The 15988-nt window shown below is 58.6% G+C and overlaps 1 protein-coding gene across 9 annotated transcripts in view; it reads left to right on the top strand.

The window, feature by feature from the left end:
- Nucleotides 1–2223: 2223 nt before the first annotated feature.
- The window catches only part of TSPOAP1 (TSPO associated protein 1), a 29694-nt gene continuing 15929 nt past the window's right edge, over nt 2224–15988 (top strand). For 3 of the 9 annotated variants that reach the window (XM_032280619.1, XM_032280621.1, XM_032280614.1), the window contains exons 1-14: nt 2225–5255; nt 6037–6144; nt 6399–6527; nt 7101–7280; nt 7813–8004; nt 9261–9338; nt 9425–9508; nt 9756–9845; nt 10019–10141; nt 10416–10520; nt 12179–12229; nt 12628–12648; nt 13439–13643; nt 14279–14451. In XM_032280619.1, coding sequence (XP_032136510.1) covers nt 4923–5255; nt 6037–6144; nt 6399–6527; nt 7101–7280; nt 7813–8004; nt 9261–9338; nt 9425–9508; nt 9756–9845; nt 10019–10141; nt 10416–10520; nt 12179–12229; nt 12628–12648; nt 13439–13643; nt 14279–14451 — 1872 coding nt within the window. In that variant the 5' untranslated portion in view covers nt 2225–4922. Of the gene's footprint in view, nt 5256–6036; nt 6145–6398; nt 6528–7100; nt 7281–7812; nt 8005–9260; nt 9339–9424; nt 9509–9755; nt 9846–10018; nt 10142–10415; nt 10521–12178; nt 12230–12627; nt 12649–13438; nt 13644–14278; nt 14452–15988 lie in introns of all 9 variants that reach the window. The other 6 variants (XM_032280620.1, XM_032280617.1, XM_032280616.1 and 3 more) reach the window with 3 other exon arrangements.

Genomic DNA, 15988 nt, shown 5'->3' with positions numbered 1-15988 from the left:
TGAAGGGAACCCCACTTCAGAGCCTGGAGCACAGGGGCACTCTCCTCCGCCCTGCAGCCTCAGGTAAGGGCCCGACCTTCACTGCTGCCCCAACTGGGGCTCCTGGACTCGGGGCCTCAAGGGGCTTGGGCTGCTGGTCTGGGTGGAGATGCGTGGGGGTTGGCAAGGAGCTTGGGTGCGAGGCTCATGCAGGAAGCTCAGGGCACAATGCCTCGATACTCTCTCTAGTCAAGGAAGATAAAATGGCTCCTGGACCCCAGAGGGGAAAGAGGTGTCCAAGGAGGAAGGCTGGAGACTAGGGTGGGGACGGCATGGGGTGGGCAGAGGCTGGGAAGTGGGACCGGTGTCTCAAGGGGCGCCAAGCTCTTCCTCCGCCCAACATGGCCGCCATTCTTGTCAGGATAGCCTTGGGCTCCTGCCAGGGGAGCATCAAGGCAGTGAGAAGATCAGGGCTTTGGGCTGGTGGGGAGGCCGGGAATCAAGGCCCTGGGGGTCAGGACTTTGGGCTGGTGGGGAGGCTGGGAATCAAGGCCCTGGGAGTCAGGACTTTGGGCTGGTGGGGAGACTGGGAATCAAGGCTCTGGGGGGTCAGGACCTTGGGGCTGGTGGGGAGTCCGGGGACTGAGGCCTGGGGAGTTAGGACTTTGGGCTGCTATGGAGGCCAGGACTGAGGCCCTGGCTGGGGGGCAAGTGGGTGGGCAGGACCTGGGCTGGTGAGGAGGCTGGGATTTGAGGCCCTGGGGTGTTCAAGACCTTGGGTTGTTGGGAAAGGTGGAGGGTGGGGACCTAGGCTTTGGGCAGTCAGGACCTCAGGGTGGTGGGGAGGCTGGAGACCAAGACCTTAGCGGGGCAGTTGTGGCTGCCTCATTTGGACCCTGGAGGGTGGGTAAAGTGGCTGGGAGTGGCCAGCCAGGGGGCTGAAGAACTGGAGGTGAGGTCTCCAGAGGCCCTGGTCTCTACCTGAGTGTCCCTGAAACTGGGGGGATGGGGTGGAGCCTTCAAGGGGAAGGGAAGAGGGAACCAAAGAGGAAGTGGGGGAGGGAGGTAGAGGAGGCAAGTCTGGCGCCATGCTGAGTCACCGCCCACAAGGCCCAGGGCGGGCCCTCGGGGGGGCCCTGGCAGGGTAGGGGGCTCTTAGGAAGCCACAAGGAGGGCTGGAGGGCTCTTGGAGCAGGAGTCAGGAGGCCCGGGTGGCCTGAAGAGTATACACCGTCGGACAGACAGACAGTGCAGTCACCCATAAAGTAGAAAGCACTACTAACAGCACTGGAGGGTGTAGTGTTTCCTACTTTATGGATGAGTGTACTGTGGGCTTCGGAGATCACGCTGCTGCTGTCGCCTGCCACCATCCTCCTCTGCGCTTGGGGACCACATGTGACAGGTGAGCACCTCACGCCCCATCCCTACCCTGCCTAGACGCCTGAAAGCCCTCCATGGCTCTCTCGCCCTTCCTGGCTCTGAACAACTGGGGAAAGGCCCCAGCAGCTCCTCTGCTGCCACCCTGCAGTCTTGGGGGGCGGGGAGGGCTGGACAGCTGGAGCCCTGATGCAGCCACAGCCGCGAGGACGAGGAAGGGGTGGGAAGAGAGAGTGCATGGAGGGGAATGGGTGGCGGTGCTAGGGACCCAATGCTAATAAAGACTGGACTGTGCTTCTCTTTTGTCTGAGACTCTGTTGTTGGGGTGGGGAGCTGAATGCGGGTGGTGGGCACATGGACAGTGTGGGCTCATGGAAGGGCTGGAGGCAGAACCTCTCTCGCTTCTCTGAGAGATATGGTTTGGCCCTGCCTGTGAGATCAGAAGACAGCTCTGGGCCTGGCCAGGCCACAGCCGGAGGAAAGAAGGGCCTGGGGTCATCTGCAGAGAGGGGGAGGGATGTCAGGCATCCTCTCACCCTCTACCCGAGCTCTGGCCCTATCCTGCCCCCACTCACTCTCTATACCCTCAAACCGAACGCTACCTACATCCAGTTTTAATCTACAAAAGTCTATGGGGTCCCGGGTAATATAAGAATTGGGCAAAATCCACTGTGGCATGTACGCAACATCTTTTTTTTTCCTTTTTGAGACAGGGTCTCACTCTATTGCCCAGGCTGGAGTGCAGTGGTGCAATCCTGGCTCACTGAAACCTCCACCTCCTGGGTTCAAGTGATTCTTCTGTCTCAGCCTCCCGAGTAGCTGGGATTACAGGCATGAGCCGCCACACCTGGCTAATTTTGTATTTTTAGTAGAGGCAGGTTTTCTCCATGTTGGTCAGGCTGGTCTTGAACTCCTGACCTCAGGTGATCTACCCACCTTGGCCTCTCAAAGTGCCGGGATTACAGGCATGAGCCACCGCACCCGGCCACAGCATCTTAGACATAGACAAGGGCACGGGCACTCATATACAAAGCACACGCTGAGATGCAAATGCATCTACACAGTGGCCCCATGCAGTGTGCCAGTGGCACACACATACACAGACACATGAGACATGACTGGCACGACACACCCAAGGCACATACATATTCAATAATACACACATGCAATGATAGAAACATATGACGTGTCTTCCATATAGAAGCACGCACATACAGTGACAGTCACATAATAAACCCAGTGGCTACATACACAGACATAGAGACACATTCCTATATGATGATATAGAATACATAAATAGAAACATGGTGATATATATAAAGAAAACCATGTCATTGTGCATATTTACATGACTATATGAACATGTCAAGTATTGTATAATCAATTACTATATTGTGCCATATAGTAACTTCCATATCTATACATATCGTGATGTGTTGTAATTTATAAAGTCACACAATGATAGCCTCACATGCACGCAAATGGCACATACATAGACACAGTGGCAAATAGACATATACGCAATGACATAGAAACACGCATACATGTACGCCCAATGTGTTTTTGTTATGTTTTATTATGTGACTCAGAGGCACATAATAGCACACACATATATACACACAACGGCCCCTCCACAGATACAGAAATAGATCTACATCTAATGTATATATGCTCCTCCTATACACACGCATGTGCATAATGGCGTGCATTTATACTCTGACTGAACCATCAGCAACACATCATGCAGTGGCGTGCGTGTTGAGCTACACACTGTTTTGGGGAAGTGAAGATGTCCACTCCTCCCCATGCACCCCCTACCTCCAGTCCCATTGGCTGTTGCCTGGGTGGAGCCCACAGTAGGGCTCCATGGTTCAGTATCACTACTGCTATTCTGTGGGGGTGCCACACGAGGGCCCCTGACCTGGGCTGAAACTGGCTTGTCGAATGAGTCCCAGGTTCAGAGGGGAGAGGGGCTGCCTCTTGGGGCCTCTCCCAATACCCCTGTCTCTGGGGACTCCATCTAGAGCCCTGTCCCTTCCTATAGGCTGACTCCTGGCTAGGGGGCTTCTCACGTCCTTGTCCCCCCAAACCATTTTTTCATAGCAACAAGGTCTAAGGCTAGACAGAAGATGAACTTCCACACAATTTGAGGCAAAGCCAACCCAACAGGCCATGTGGGCTTCCCTGGTGGCCTGCGACAGCCAGGTTGCCCCCCACCCCCAGTACAATCTGCCAGGAGGAAGCGGAAGCAATTCTCTCAGTCTATTTCTACCTATCTTTGTTTCTGTCTTCCAGTTTTCGTTCTCTTCATTTCTGTCTTTCTCTTTGTTTCATCTCCAGTCCCATCTTTTCTAGTTCTGCCCTTCTCTGTGGCTGGATCTCTGTCATACCCTCCCCCGTTCTGTCTCTACCAGCCTCACCCGGTGTGGGGAGGACCATCTGCACCCCGCTCGCCTCTGTGCTCCGGAAGGTGTGAGAATGTGTGAAGACAAGGGTGGGAGGCCACATGTGGGAGCCCTGGGCTGACATCCCGTGAGAAACCTGCTCTTCCTTCTGTCCCCGACCCTGTCAGCCGGTCCAACCCACCAGTCCAGCGCCATCACCATGGAAACCAGCAGCCGACTTCCTATTGGTGGGTGGGAGGGGAGGAGGAGGGGGAGGGGAGGGCTGGCTCTCCCTGGCTTGCCCCCCCCAATTCTGAGGCTCAGCCCTCCTCGGAGCCCACCATCTCGAGGCTCCCAGACTGTAAGGGACCCCTGCAGTCCCCAGAGCTGAGGCCGGCAGGGGCTGAGACTATGAGGCAAGCAGCCCATCGACCCAGGCCTCCTTAGGACAAGCCCAGCCACCCAGCAAGCGAGACAGCAGCAGCAGAGAGCGGAGCCGGAGATAAAGGACCACAGCGGACCACTGGGGATCACCCCCAGCAGCTCCTGAAGCTCCTGGCCAGGCTGAGGGGTTGCGACGGATGGCCAGACACACAGACGCTGACAGACACACAACAACACCGATGCACACAGCTGCACGACACTGACACACTCAGATACAACCAGTGACAGCATCACATACTGCCACAGCCCTGCAATACAGACACCCACACACAGAGAAACAACTGGCAACTCTGAAATGGGCAGACAGTGACACACAGCACCACCCCCCCTCAACACGTAGAAGTGGGAGCACCCATCTTCCCAACGCACAAGACAGCATTGAGCTGCACGGACAGACCTGGAGACACACACGCACACCCTCACCCAGGCGCAGCTGTCGGTGGCCTCTGCACATCCTCCCCACCCCCACGGGGGACACCCTCGCTTCTCCACATACTGGCGTACACACACAGCCACCAGCAAACATAGCTCACATATCCCTGGCTCCAGCTCTGGCAGCCCTGGCACCTTCTGCAGCCTCCTTTGTGGGTGGGGAAGAGCTCAGCCAACCTTGGATGGAGCATCGGTGAAGCAAGAGCTCAGAGGGGAGAGGAGCTGGCCTGGCATGACCCTCGCCAGTCCCCTCAGCTGGCTGGGTGATGTCCCCTGGCCCGGGTTCTGGAGCCCCTTGGCAGTACCATGGAGCAACTGACAACCCTCCCACGGCCTGCGGACCCTGGAACCATGGAGCCATGGGCACTGCCCACCTGGCAGAGCTGGACTCCAGGTCGAGGGGGTGAACCTGGCAGTGCAGCCCCAAGGGTTGCCGATATTCCTCCGGGAGCTCTGCAGCTCCGAGAACTGAGGTCTGAGGAGAGTTCCGAGCCCAAAGGCACCCAGAGCTCCAGGCCCGTGGGGTGCACTGACTCTGAAGGAGCAGAGCCTGGTCTATCACGCCTGGGCCAGCAAGCATCAAGCTCTGGACCCACCTGCCTGAGGCCAGAGGATGAGGAAGTAGAGGCTTTCCCAAAGGTAAGGGATCTGTGGGGGGCTGGGGTCTGCAGGGTGGGGGTCTCTTACCATGTCCTCCAGCCTGGCTGGGAGGTGAGGCCAGGCATGCATCCCCACTGCCTACCTCTCCTCTCTTGGCCTGTCTGTGGGTCTGACTCTGTGGCTATCTGTCCTCTCTTCATCAAGCAGAAATCTTGAGGGCTCCATATCTTTCGGCATTTGTCTGTCCTTCTGACTCTTTCTGTCTGTCTGTCTGTATCTGGCCCTGCTGCTGCCCTGTCCCTCTCCCTGACAGTGTGTCTCTCTGTCTGTGTCACTTCCTCCATGAGTCTATCTGTCCCCGGGGGCTGGGAGTACCGGGGGAGTGTGGAGGTGTACGGTAGAATCAGTAGAGGAAGCAGTTTGAGGGGAGGGGGCTTTGGGCAGGGCTGAGCCAGGGTTGAGGTGGAGCAGGCTTCTGTAGCAGAGGGAGGGGACAGGACTTTGGGGGAGGGCAGGGGAGTCTGGATGGATGGGAGTGGGAGCTCGAGCTGGCATTTCCCTGGAGGAGAAGACGGATAGGAGAGGGAAGGATCAGGGGAGAGCAGGAAGGTCCCAGGGCTGGGGGTGCCTCTGTGGATGGAGGATGCGACAGCTCCTTCACCTAAGTCTCCTCTGGCCCACTCTGAAGGCCTGAGACCTGGGGGGAAACCATTTCATCTCCATGTCTCCTTGGACCATGGGTGAGGGGTGCTTCCACATGGAAGGCTCTGCTGGGTGACTGGGTTTCTGAGGTGCTGTCCTCGGTCCTTTCCCATGCCAGGCCAAGCTGAACATGGGCTTCGGGGACAGGCCCAATCTGGAGCTGCTGAGGGCCCTGGGGGAGCTGCAGCAGCGCTGTGCCATCCTTAAGGAGGAAAACCAGATGCTGGTGAGGCTTGGAGACTGGGGTCCTGCGTTCTGGCTGGAGCCAGGCCCTCTGTGCCCTCCTCACCCCATGACCATCTCTCCAGGTGGGGGCTCCATGGAGGTGACAAAACCCCAAACCCAGAGAGAGTAAACCCCTGCCTAGAGTTGCCAAGGACCCCACTGTGAGCCTAGGGCTCTAGCCCAAGACCTGGGCAATTAGGACTGGGTCTGTGGGATGTTCCCTACATGTCCCAATTCTGCCTGACCCCTTGTCAGAGAAAGAGCAGCTTCCCTGAGACAGAAGAGAAGGTGCGGAGGCTGAAGAGGAAGAATGCCGAGCTGGCGGTCATTGCCAAGCGCCTGGAGGAGAGGGCCCGAAAGCTGCAGGAAACGAACCTGAGGGTGGTGAGGACAGGAGGTTGCTGGCTGGAGGCTGGGTGACCAGGGGAGAGGGGAGCCAGGGCTGGGCCTAGGGGCTGTCTGAAGCTTGGGAGTCACAGACTCAGCACCTAGGAAAGCAAGAATCTAGGGGCTCAGGTGCAGGAAGGGCAGAAGCTGGCCAGGCCAGGAGGCCAAAGGTTTCTGGAGCTGCAGTGGGGAGAGGAGAGCTGGATGGGGAGGTTCCTGAGCAGGCAGGGAGCAGGATTCTGGATTACCATGCGCTGGTGCTGGCGGCAGCCTCCTGCTGAGCTCATCTCAGGGTATACAGCTGAAGTGGGGGCAGGGATGAGACCCATCACAGTGGCAACCCCAAATTAGCAGCATCCTTTGGTCCTAGAATTGGAAGTAGAGTTAATCCTTTCCAACTGCTGGGATCGGGTAAAGTGAGGCTGCTGGTTTTCTGAGACTCCAGACAGGGTGGAAGCAGGTGGTCACCTCCTAGGTTTTCATGCTAACTCCTCCTTTGGGAGGAGATGAGGAGTGGGAGAAGTGCCCCAGCCCTCAGGTGACCATTGGCCTTGCCCCTCCTCTGGCTAGGTGAGTGCCCCCTTTCCCCGGCCGGGGGCCAGCTTGGAGTTGTGTCGGAAGGCCCTAGCCCGCCAGCGAGCCCGGGACCTCAGTGAGACAGCCAGTGCACTGCTGGCCAAGGACAAGCAGATTGCTGCCTTGCAGCGGGAGTGCAGGGAGCTGCAGGCCAGGCTCACCCTGGTGGGCAAGGTGCGAGAAGGCCCTGCTCACCTCTTCCAGCTCGGCCCTGCGCAAGGCCATCTGCCTGTCGTGGGATGCGGACAAGATGTTAATGAGATGCAAATGAAACGGGAGGGTGGAGGTTGCTGGGAGTAGGTTCCCCTGGCAACGGCCCAGGTGGGAGAGGGGAGAAGGGGGTGGAGCCATGAGTCCCAGACCTGGGCATTTCTGTGCCCCAGGCTTAAGGTTGTGTGCCGGTGGGTCTGGCTGTATGCATCCACACACGCGTTGCGTGAACGGATGTTCACAGGGCATTTAGCACAGTGCTGGGCACACATTGAGAGCACCCAGGAAATAAGTTACTAAGAATGTCCGCATACGGGCTCGCGGGAGCACGTGGGCACACACGCATGCACAGGTACCCAGGCATGTATGCATGGGAGGGTGTGCACATTCCGGCGCATCCGAGCCCCTCCAGCAAAGCAAAGGGCTCTGCCAGGGATGGATGGGGCGGGCAAGGGTTAGGCCTGACTCCCTCTCTGTCCCTGTGCCCTAAACTCAGGAGGGTCCCCAGTGGCTCCACGTGCGGGACTTCGATCGGCTGCTGCGCGAGTCCCAGAGGGAGGTGCTGCGGCTGCAGAGGCAGATCGCGCTGCGCAACCAGAGGGAGACGCCCCCGCGCCCGCCGTCCCGGCCCCAGGGTCCTGCTCCCCAGGCCAGAGCAGGGGCGCCGGCTCCCGGGGCCCCGGGAGAGGTGAGCGCCGGCGCAAGGGCAGGTGTGTGGGTGCTTGCAGATGAGGGGTGGGGAGTGACCACCGGGATCTCCCCTCACTGTGCTCAGAACCCTAAGGACCCGGTGGTGGCGTGCGCATTCCCAGGGCCTGGGGAGCTTTCCCGTCCTGGGCAGGGTCCACCTCCAAGCCTCCCACGCTCGTACCTGCGCCGTGCCCTCCCCCGGGGGCTCCAGGGTTCCGCCCTCCGTAGGCCTGCGCCCAGCGGGGCCCGGCCGGCCGCCCCTGCCGCGCTGCCAGTGGTACAGCCCGGCCGCAAATCCCTGGTTGCCCTGGCAGCCGCCCGGGGCCCAGCCCTCGCTGCCTCCTCCCGCTGCCGCCGTAGAGCGGGGACGCCCCAGTCAGCGCCCGCCTGGCTGGCCAGGCCTGGCCCCGGCTACCCGGGGGCGGCGGTACGTCCGCCCCAGCTCCAGGTACAGACGACCCTCACTGAGCGCGGGGCTTAGACAGCCCCTGTCTCGAGGGCCGGGGACGTACTCCGGACCCCCAGAACTTAGGGGTCTGGCTTCTCTCCATCATCCTAGGTGGGCAGCAAGTAGGTCCTCCTCTTCCTGGGAAGAGGGCTGGGAGGAGGGACCCGGTAGTGATCTGATAGTAACCAAGACCTCCGGGTAGGGGGGATGCTTCTTGCTCAGATTTTGTCTCTCTGGTTGGCCCTGGAAGGGAGAGGCACCTCCCATCAAGACCTGTCCTCCCCCAAACTTTGCATGGATAAATGGAAGGTGTGGTAGGGTGGGCTTGGGGGAAGCCAGGAGGAGGGTCTGGATGGGCCTGTGCTGCTTTAGGCCAAGCCCAGGTTTGGATGATACAGAACCCCTATCTTGGGGAGCATCACATCCCCGGGGGCCCAAGCAGCCTCCTAATTCTCTGCCAGTCGCTGAAGGACACCCAGGACAGTTATTGAGTGCAGAGCAGGGCTGCTGCTGGAAGCTAAAAAGGGAAAGCTTTGGCCTGGATAAAGGACCCATCTCCCAGGGCACACGTGGGTCCCAGGATCTCAAAGCACTTATGGCTCCAGGACACAGGGGTGCAGCCTTTGTACTTCTACATCAGCTGGAGAGGATGGGAGGGGGTGAGCAGACAGTACCCCTCTTTGCTCTTCCTAGGCAGGGACCTCTTGCTGGTGGCTGGGTGATGGGGCCCGGGCAGGCTGGGCTGGGGCAGGCTGCCCTGGGGCCCTGTTCTCAGGTGTCCGCCCCTTGTCTCTGGGCATTTCTAGGCCACGCCCCAGGAGGATGTGGACAACCTACCGGTGGTTCTAGGGGAGCCAGAGAAACAGCAGAGGGTGCAGCAGCTGGTAAGTCCTAGGTCAAGGGTTGGAGGCAGCCTGCTGAGGGCAGATGTACCTTCCCACATGAGGAGTCCTCGGTTCTGACCCCACAGGAATCAGAGCTCAGCAAGAAGCGGAAGAAATGCGAGATCCTGGAGCAGGAAGCCCGGAAAAAGCAGAGGCGATGTGAGGAGCTGGTGAGCTCTTGAGGGCAGCTCAGAGGCGGCTCCTCCCTTCGCCCAGGCCAGCCAGGTGGTGGGCTCCCTCTCAGCTCCGCTTCCGCCCCTCCTGCCCTCAAGCACACCTGTTCCCCCCTGCTCCTCAGTGCTTTCCTTTCCTGGCTGGCGGAGGAAGGCCTGGCCTGGGAGGAGGGCAGGGTCCTGTGTGGGGAGAGGGGGATGTGAGTGCTGGGCCTCCTCCTGAGAGCTCCTCTGCCCTGCTCAGGAACTGCAGCTGAGAGAAGCACAGAATGAGAATGCCCGCCTGGTGGAGGAGAACTCCCGGCTCAGTGGGAGAGCCACAGAGAAGGAGCAGGTACCAGTTCTGACCAGGTGCCGTGGAGACTTGTGCTCCCCTCAGGGCCCCAGTCCCCAGCCAAGGGGCTTTCTTCTCCACCCCTGAGTCGGGGTAGGGGACTGTTCCCGCTGCAAGGGCGCTGGTGGGTCAAGGCTCACCCACCCAGCTCCCTGCCACTGTCCCCTTGCCAGGTGGAGTGGGAGAATGTGGAGCTAAGGGGCCAGCTCCTGGGGGTGACACAGGAGAGGGACTCAGCCCTTCGCAAGAGCCAGGGCCTGCAGAGCAAGCTGGAGAGCCTGGAGCAGGTGCTGAAGGTGAGGGGATGGAGCAGGTCCATTCAGCAGGAGCTGAAGGGGAGGGTGCTGGGCCCTGGTGCGGGGAGCAAGTGGGACAGTAGAATGTGCTTAGGGAGGGACACTAGCTCTGAGGCCGAGGCCTGGAGCTGCCAGCTGCTCACCTTCTCCAGACTCAGTTTCCTTTATACCAGGGGGATCTGCAGCAGATGGTGTTGGAAGCGTCCTCATCTTAGATCTTCTCTAGAAACGGCCAAGTGTGGGCTCTGGCCTTGACTTGGATCTTGTGTTTCAGCACATGCGGGAGGTGGCCCAGAGGCGGCAGCAGCTGGAGGTGGAGCATGAGCAGGCTCGTCTCAGCCTGCGGGAGAAGCAGGAGGAGGTCCGGAGGCTGCAGCAGGTGGGGCCACCATGAGGGAAGCTGGCGGGCTGTGGGACGGCAGCTTTGCCACTCACTCATTCAACAAACATTCACAGTGTGCCTGGCACTGTGCTAGACAGTAGGGAGACTGTGGAGAACAAAGACCAGGTCCCTGACCATCAGCAAATTCGCAGATCCATGAGTGAGCTGATTTCAGACACTGATGAGCACAGTGGTGGCGCAGAACAGGGTGATGTGACAGAGTGACTTGGGATGGGGCGAGGAGCCACTTTAGGTGACATCAGGGTGACAATTGAGCTTGCCAGGTGGGAGGAGTAGATGCACATGCTCTGTGGATGGAAGAGCTGGGGGAGTTTGAGCCCGGTGTGGCTGGAGGACAGCAAGCGATGGGCAGTGTGTGGGGAGTGGGCAAGAACTCCATCCTGCCCGGCCTTAAAGGCCATGGGAAGAGTTTGGGCATTCTGCTCTGTGAGTGGTTAGAAGCTCTTGAAAGATCCTAAGTGGGGGAGTGACATGATCTGAGTCATAATTTTATAGGATCACGTGGGTAGTATTGCGGAGGGTGGACTGTGGGAGCAGGCATGGAGTGGGGCCTGGGCGGGAGATGGCGGCTTTCTGGAGAGGGGTGCAGGCAGTGGAGGTGGAGACAGGTGCCCGGGTTTGGGTGTGTTTTAGAGATAGAATTGACAAGGTTCCGGCTGGGCGAGGTGGCTCACACCAGGTCACTTGAGGTCTGGAGTTTGAGACCAGCCTGGTCAACATGGTGAATCCCCGTCTCTACCAAAAGTACAAAAATTAGCCAGACATGGCGGTGTGTGCTTGTAATCCCAACTACTCGGGAGGCTGAGGCAGGAGAATCGCTTGAACCTGAGAGGCGGAGGTTGTGGTGAGCTGAGATGGCGCCACTGCACTCCAGCCTGGGTGACAGAACAAAACTCCATCTTAAAAAAAAAAAAAGTATTGACGGGGCTCCCTGTGGGATTCCAGTTGAATACCTTCTCTGTCAGCCATTTGCTGTATAAACCCTGGTGGAGGGTGGGGCTTTTCACACCAGGAAAGGTGAAGGATGAAGGGGCAGCAGATCTGAGAGGTCGGGAATCCTGAGTGCTGAGTTCCGTTTTGGTCATGTTTGGGCTGCGTGTTAAACGTTCAAAGGGAGCTGTCCATGGGCACTTGGATACATGAGCCTGGGGTTATGGGCAGGTTGGTCTTGGAGCTATTTGGAGCCATCAGTGTGCTTAGTTGTAGGAGTCGATGGGAGCCCTAGGGAGAGATTAGACAGTATAAACTAGGCCCAGCACTGGCTCCAGAGACACCCTAACATTGAAAATGGGGGGCAGGAAGCAGGCAAAAGGGACTGAGAAGGAGCATCCAGAGAGGTAGGAGGGAAACCGGGAGGATGGTTGCCCAGGAAAGAGGGGAGCAGAGGCAGGTCACGCCTCTCCTGGACCCCTTTGCTTTCTGGTCTAAGGCATGGTTGAGGGTGGGTGTTGAGGAGGGAGAAACCCTTCAGCCTCCCACTTCCCTGCCCCTCCCTCCTCTCTCCTTGCCCTTTTCTCTCTCCCAGCCTCTTCCTCCCCTGCCTCAGTCCTTTCCCCCTCCCTCCCTCGCATCCCTCTTCGCTCCACCCTGTTCCTTATCCTTCCCTCCAGCATTTTGGTTCCTCCCACCTGTAGGCCCAGGCAGAAGCCAAGAGGGAACATGAAGGGGCCGTGCAGCTGCTGGAGGTAGGACCCCTGGAAGCGGCCCCTGTTCCACCTTCTTGCAAGGAAGGCAGGGGAGCGCCAGATGGAGCTGGGATGGACTATGGCGGTGGGGAGAGGGGTTGCAGGAGGGACTCTTAAATGCTCCAAGGCCTGGGGGAGTTCCATCCACCATTGGTCTAGTTCTCAAGGTGGGCATGGCTGACAGGGGGCTCCTAAGCCTGGTGGCAGCAGCCTCCCATTGCTGCCACTCCCAGAGGCTGCCTTCACCCCGAGGTAGCCTTCCGTTTAGGGACGGCTAGTCAGTCCAGGGAGCGGACTGGATGGCGTCCACTTAGGCCCCCTTCTCCCCCGCCCTCTCTGGGTTAGCGACCCACAGGCTCAGGGGTCTAACCTGTTCTCTGCTTCCTTTCCTGCCTCAGTCTACCCTGGATTCCATGCAGGTAGCGCCCCGCTCTCCCCTTCCCCACACCTCTCTAGGCTGGCTGAGCTGCAGCTCCTCCCTCAGGGCCCAAGCAGTCCTCCTCTCTCCTCCAGCAGAGCGGGTGTCACGGGGAGCAGACCTGAGACTCCATAGGGGGTGGGGTTCCTACAGGACAAGTGCCGCTGTCCCCTCCTCCCAGGCCTGCCACAGTGTCTCGCAGACACCGGGCCTCCGCTCTCTAGCCGCCCTGAGCATGAGGAAGTTCATCCCCAGTCTAACTCAGGAGCTCTCCCTATTGGCCAGAGAGAGACCCTGCTTTTGGGACTCTCCTCAGGCCTGAGAAAACTTCCCGGGCGTTGGCCCATTCCCATCACGATGACATCTCTGCTCCCCTGTGGCACTTCCTGGCCCCTCCTCTGAGGGAAGGGGTTTGGGTTGCTGACTGTGGAAGGGTGATGGGTGGCGGGGCTGAGAAAACTCCCGGTGGTGATGATGGGTGGGAATGATCGCTGATGGCCGAGAAGGTAGCCAGAGGCAGAAGTGCCATTGCCTCCAGCCCGAGGGTTGGCGAGTGTGTGGCAGCCCCAGCCTTTGCTCTGGAGGGGCCTGGGGTGAAGATGCCTCAGGACACGGCCGGGAACTTCCCCCTCAGCTCTGATGCGTTCGGGGCAGCGGCAAGGCTGGTGCTGAGGCCTGGGGCTGGGTGAATGGGTGTGACCCGAAACCCAGAGTAGGGCTGTGTGGAGAGGGCATGGGCTGGCACTGGGCAGCTTTGTGGGGCCTGGTGGCTCATGGTGGGTCTTGGCCAGGCCCGGGTGCGAGAGCTCGAGGAACAGTGCCGCAGTCAGACCGAGCGCTTCAGCCTCCTGGCTCAGGAACTCCAGGCCTTCCGCCTGCACCCGGGCCCCTTGGATCTGCTCACCTCTGCCCTGGACTGCAGGACACTTGGAGACCGCCCACCACCCCCGTGCTGCTGCTCCACCCCCCAGCCTTGCCGGGGATCTGGCCCCAAAGGTACGGGGGACACCAGTGGTATTGGCCTGGAATCTCCAGGCCTGGGCTTTTGTATAGAGCAGGGAGTTCAGGATCAGAGAAGGCCAACAACTCATCCAAAGTCACACAGCAGGTTAGAGTCGTGCCTGGCTAGAACCACGTTCTGCTGGGGAAAAATAAAGCCCAGGAGAGTGACTGTCCAGAGTCTAGCCCAGGCATCTTGGGTCATTGTTCTTCTCCTTCCAAAAAGACCTGAATGGTCAGGGCTAGGAGGTGGGCGCTAGGAGTCAGTAGCAGGTAGTGTGGTCTTGTGGAGTAGGGGCTGGGGAGTCAGTTGGATCTGGTGGTCCCAGCTCCACTCATCTGACAGTCACTTTGATTTGAGAATGCAGCTTAACCTCTCTGGGCCATAGTTTCTTAAGCTGAAAGACAGGAATAATTAAATGCATCTCATCGAGCTGCTTTGATGATCATGTGAAATAATATATGTAAATCAGCTATACCTCTATTTAGTAAGTTTCTTGCTAAATATTTCCCTTTTTGTAAGGAAGTCCGGCTGTGGAGGGCCTGGCCCCCACATCCAAGGAGCACCACCCTATCTCCCTGGTCCCTCCTCAGGCCACAGACCCCAAGCCCACGTGCCATCTTCTCTTTAGACCTTGACCTCCCGCCGGGCTCCCCCGGGCGCTGCACCACAAAGTCTTCTGAGCCTGCCCTTGCCACCCTCACTGGGGTCCCTCGAAGGACAACCAAGAAGGCAGAGTCTCTCTCCAACTCCTCCCGCTCCGAGTCCGTCCACAACAGCCCCAAGTCATGCCCTACACCTGAGGTTAGTGCTGGGGTGGGGCCTGAAGTTCCGGCTTTGGCTTGGGGAAGGGGGCAGGACAGGTGGCCCTGACCTCTTCTGGGATCCCCAGGAGTTGGGTGGCAACTTCTGGGGTCTCAAGTTGGGAGGTAGGAGGCCTGTGGATTCCTCCTGCGGGCGAGGGGCTCAGGTGGAGCCATCCCTGCTCTCCATGGCCTGCCTGTAAGCCCCACCCAGGGCCATCCCACCTGGGACCACCCTGGGAGGCCCAGGGAGGCTCTGGAGTGCTGGGCTGGATGGAGATGACACTTGGGCACCAGGATCTGCATAATGAGACTATTCCCAAGAGCGTCTGTAGTGGAAGCAGGTGGTTGTGTGAGAAAGAGCACATGCTCCAGGATTCCAATCCCAGCTTTGCCTTAGGCAAGTCACTGAGCCTTTCTGGGCTTCGGTTTCCTTATCTGAATCTTGGCGCTAATAAAACCTGCCTTCTAAGGTTGTAGTGAGGGTTAAATGAGTAAGGAACGTGCCTGTCTCGGTGCTGGGCACACAGTAGATGCTCAACAGGGGGCACCTGTTATTACTACTAAGCTCCTGGGCATTACTCATAGCTCATCTCATCAACTCATCCTTCTTTCTACCCAAAAACCCCAGAAGGTGGAGGGGGCAGGTCAGGAGCAGCTCTGCGAGCCAAACATTCAGGAAGTGTTAGAATGCAGCCCTGGGCCTCTACTGCCTCCTCGTGGGATAGAAGGGTAGTGCCAGCTTCAGATGTGGCCATGGAGGGGCTGCCTGCTTGTTCTCCTTCTCCCAGGCATTGGCAGAGAAGAGAAGACAGCCTATTCCCCAGGCCACTGCAGCAATCGCAACAGTGTTCTCAATCAGGGTGCCCCAAGGCTGGGGTGCCTTGGGGTGTGGGAAGTAGACAGCAAGTTCTGAGTTCCAGAGCTGAACGGCAGAACACTGTCACTTGGCTAGACGCAGGGACCTCTCAGGCTCCTTCAGCCTCCTTGCTTCCAGCGATTTACAGTTGGGGTGCTTTGCCAAGGTTTTTTTTTGGTTTTTTTTTTTTTGGAATTTTTAAATTTTTTAAAAATTTGAGACAGGGTCTCGCTCTATGACCCAGGCTGCAGTGCAGTGGTGCGCTCTCGGCTCACTGCAACCTCTGCCTCCAGGTTCAAGTGACCTTCCCACCTCTGTCTCCCAAGTAGCTGGGACCACAGGCATGCACCACCACACCCAGCTAATTTTTGTGTTTTTAGTAGAGATGGGGTTTTGTTATGCTTCCCAGGCTAATCTCAAACTCCTAGCTCAAGGGATCCACCTGCCTCAGCTTGCCAAAGTGGTGGGATTATACGCATGAGCCACTGCATCTGGCAACATTGCTAAGTTTTTACCTTAAGGAGCCACACTACTGTTGACATCCACTCCCCACGCCAGCATGGCCTGTGCCCCTCTGAGAGGAGGGAAGTGGTCTTATTCCCTGGAGGGTGCATAGAGGCCCAGGGAAGGGTGAGAGTTATCACCACCGCCTCTGCCCAGGCCTGCCTCAGGTACTGAG

Source organism: Sapajus apella, unplaced genomic scaffold, assembly GCF_009761245.1.
Source record: "Sapajus apella isolate SASKATOON/1434 unplaced genomic scaffold, GSC_monkey_1.0 scaffold12, whole genome shotgun sequence".
Classification (NCBI taxonomy): domain Eukaryota; kingdom Metazoa; phylum Chordata; class Mammalia; order Primates; family Cebidae; genus Sapajus; species Sapajus apella.
Note: the sequence above shows the minus strand (reverse complement) of the source record. Positions and strands in the feature narration are given on the sequence as shown.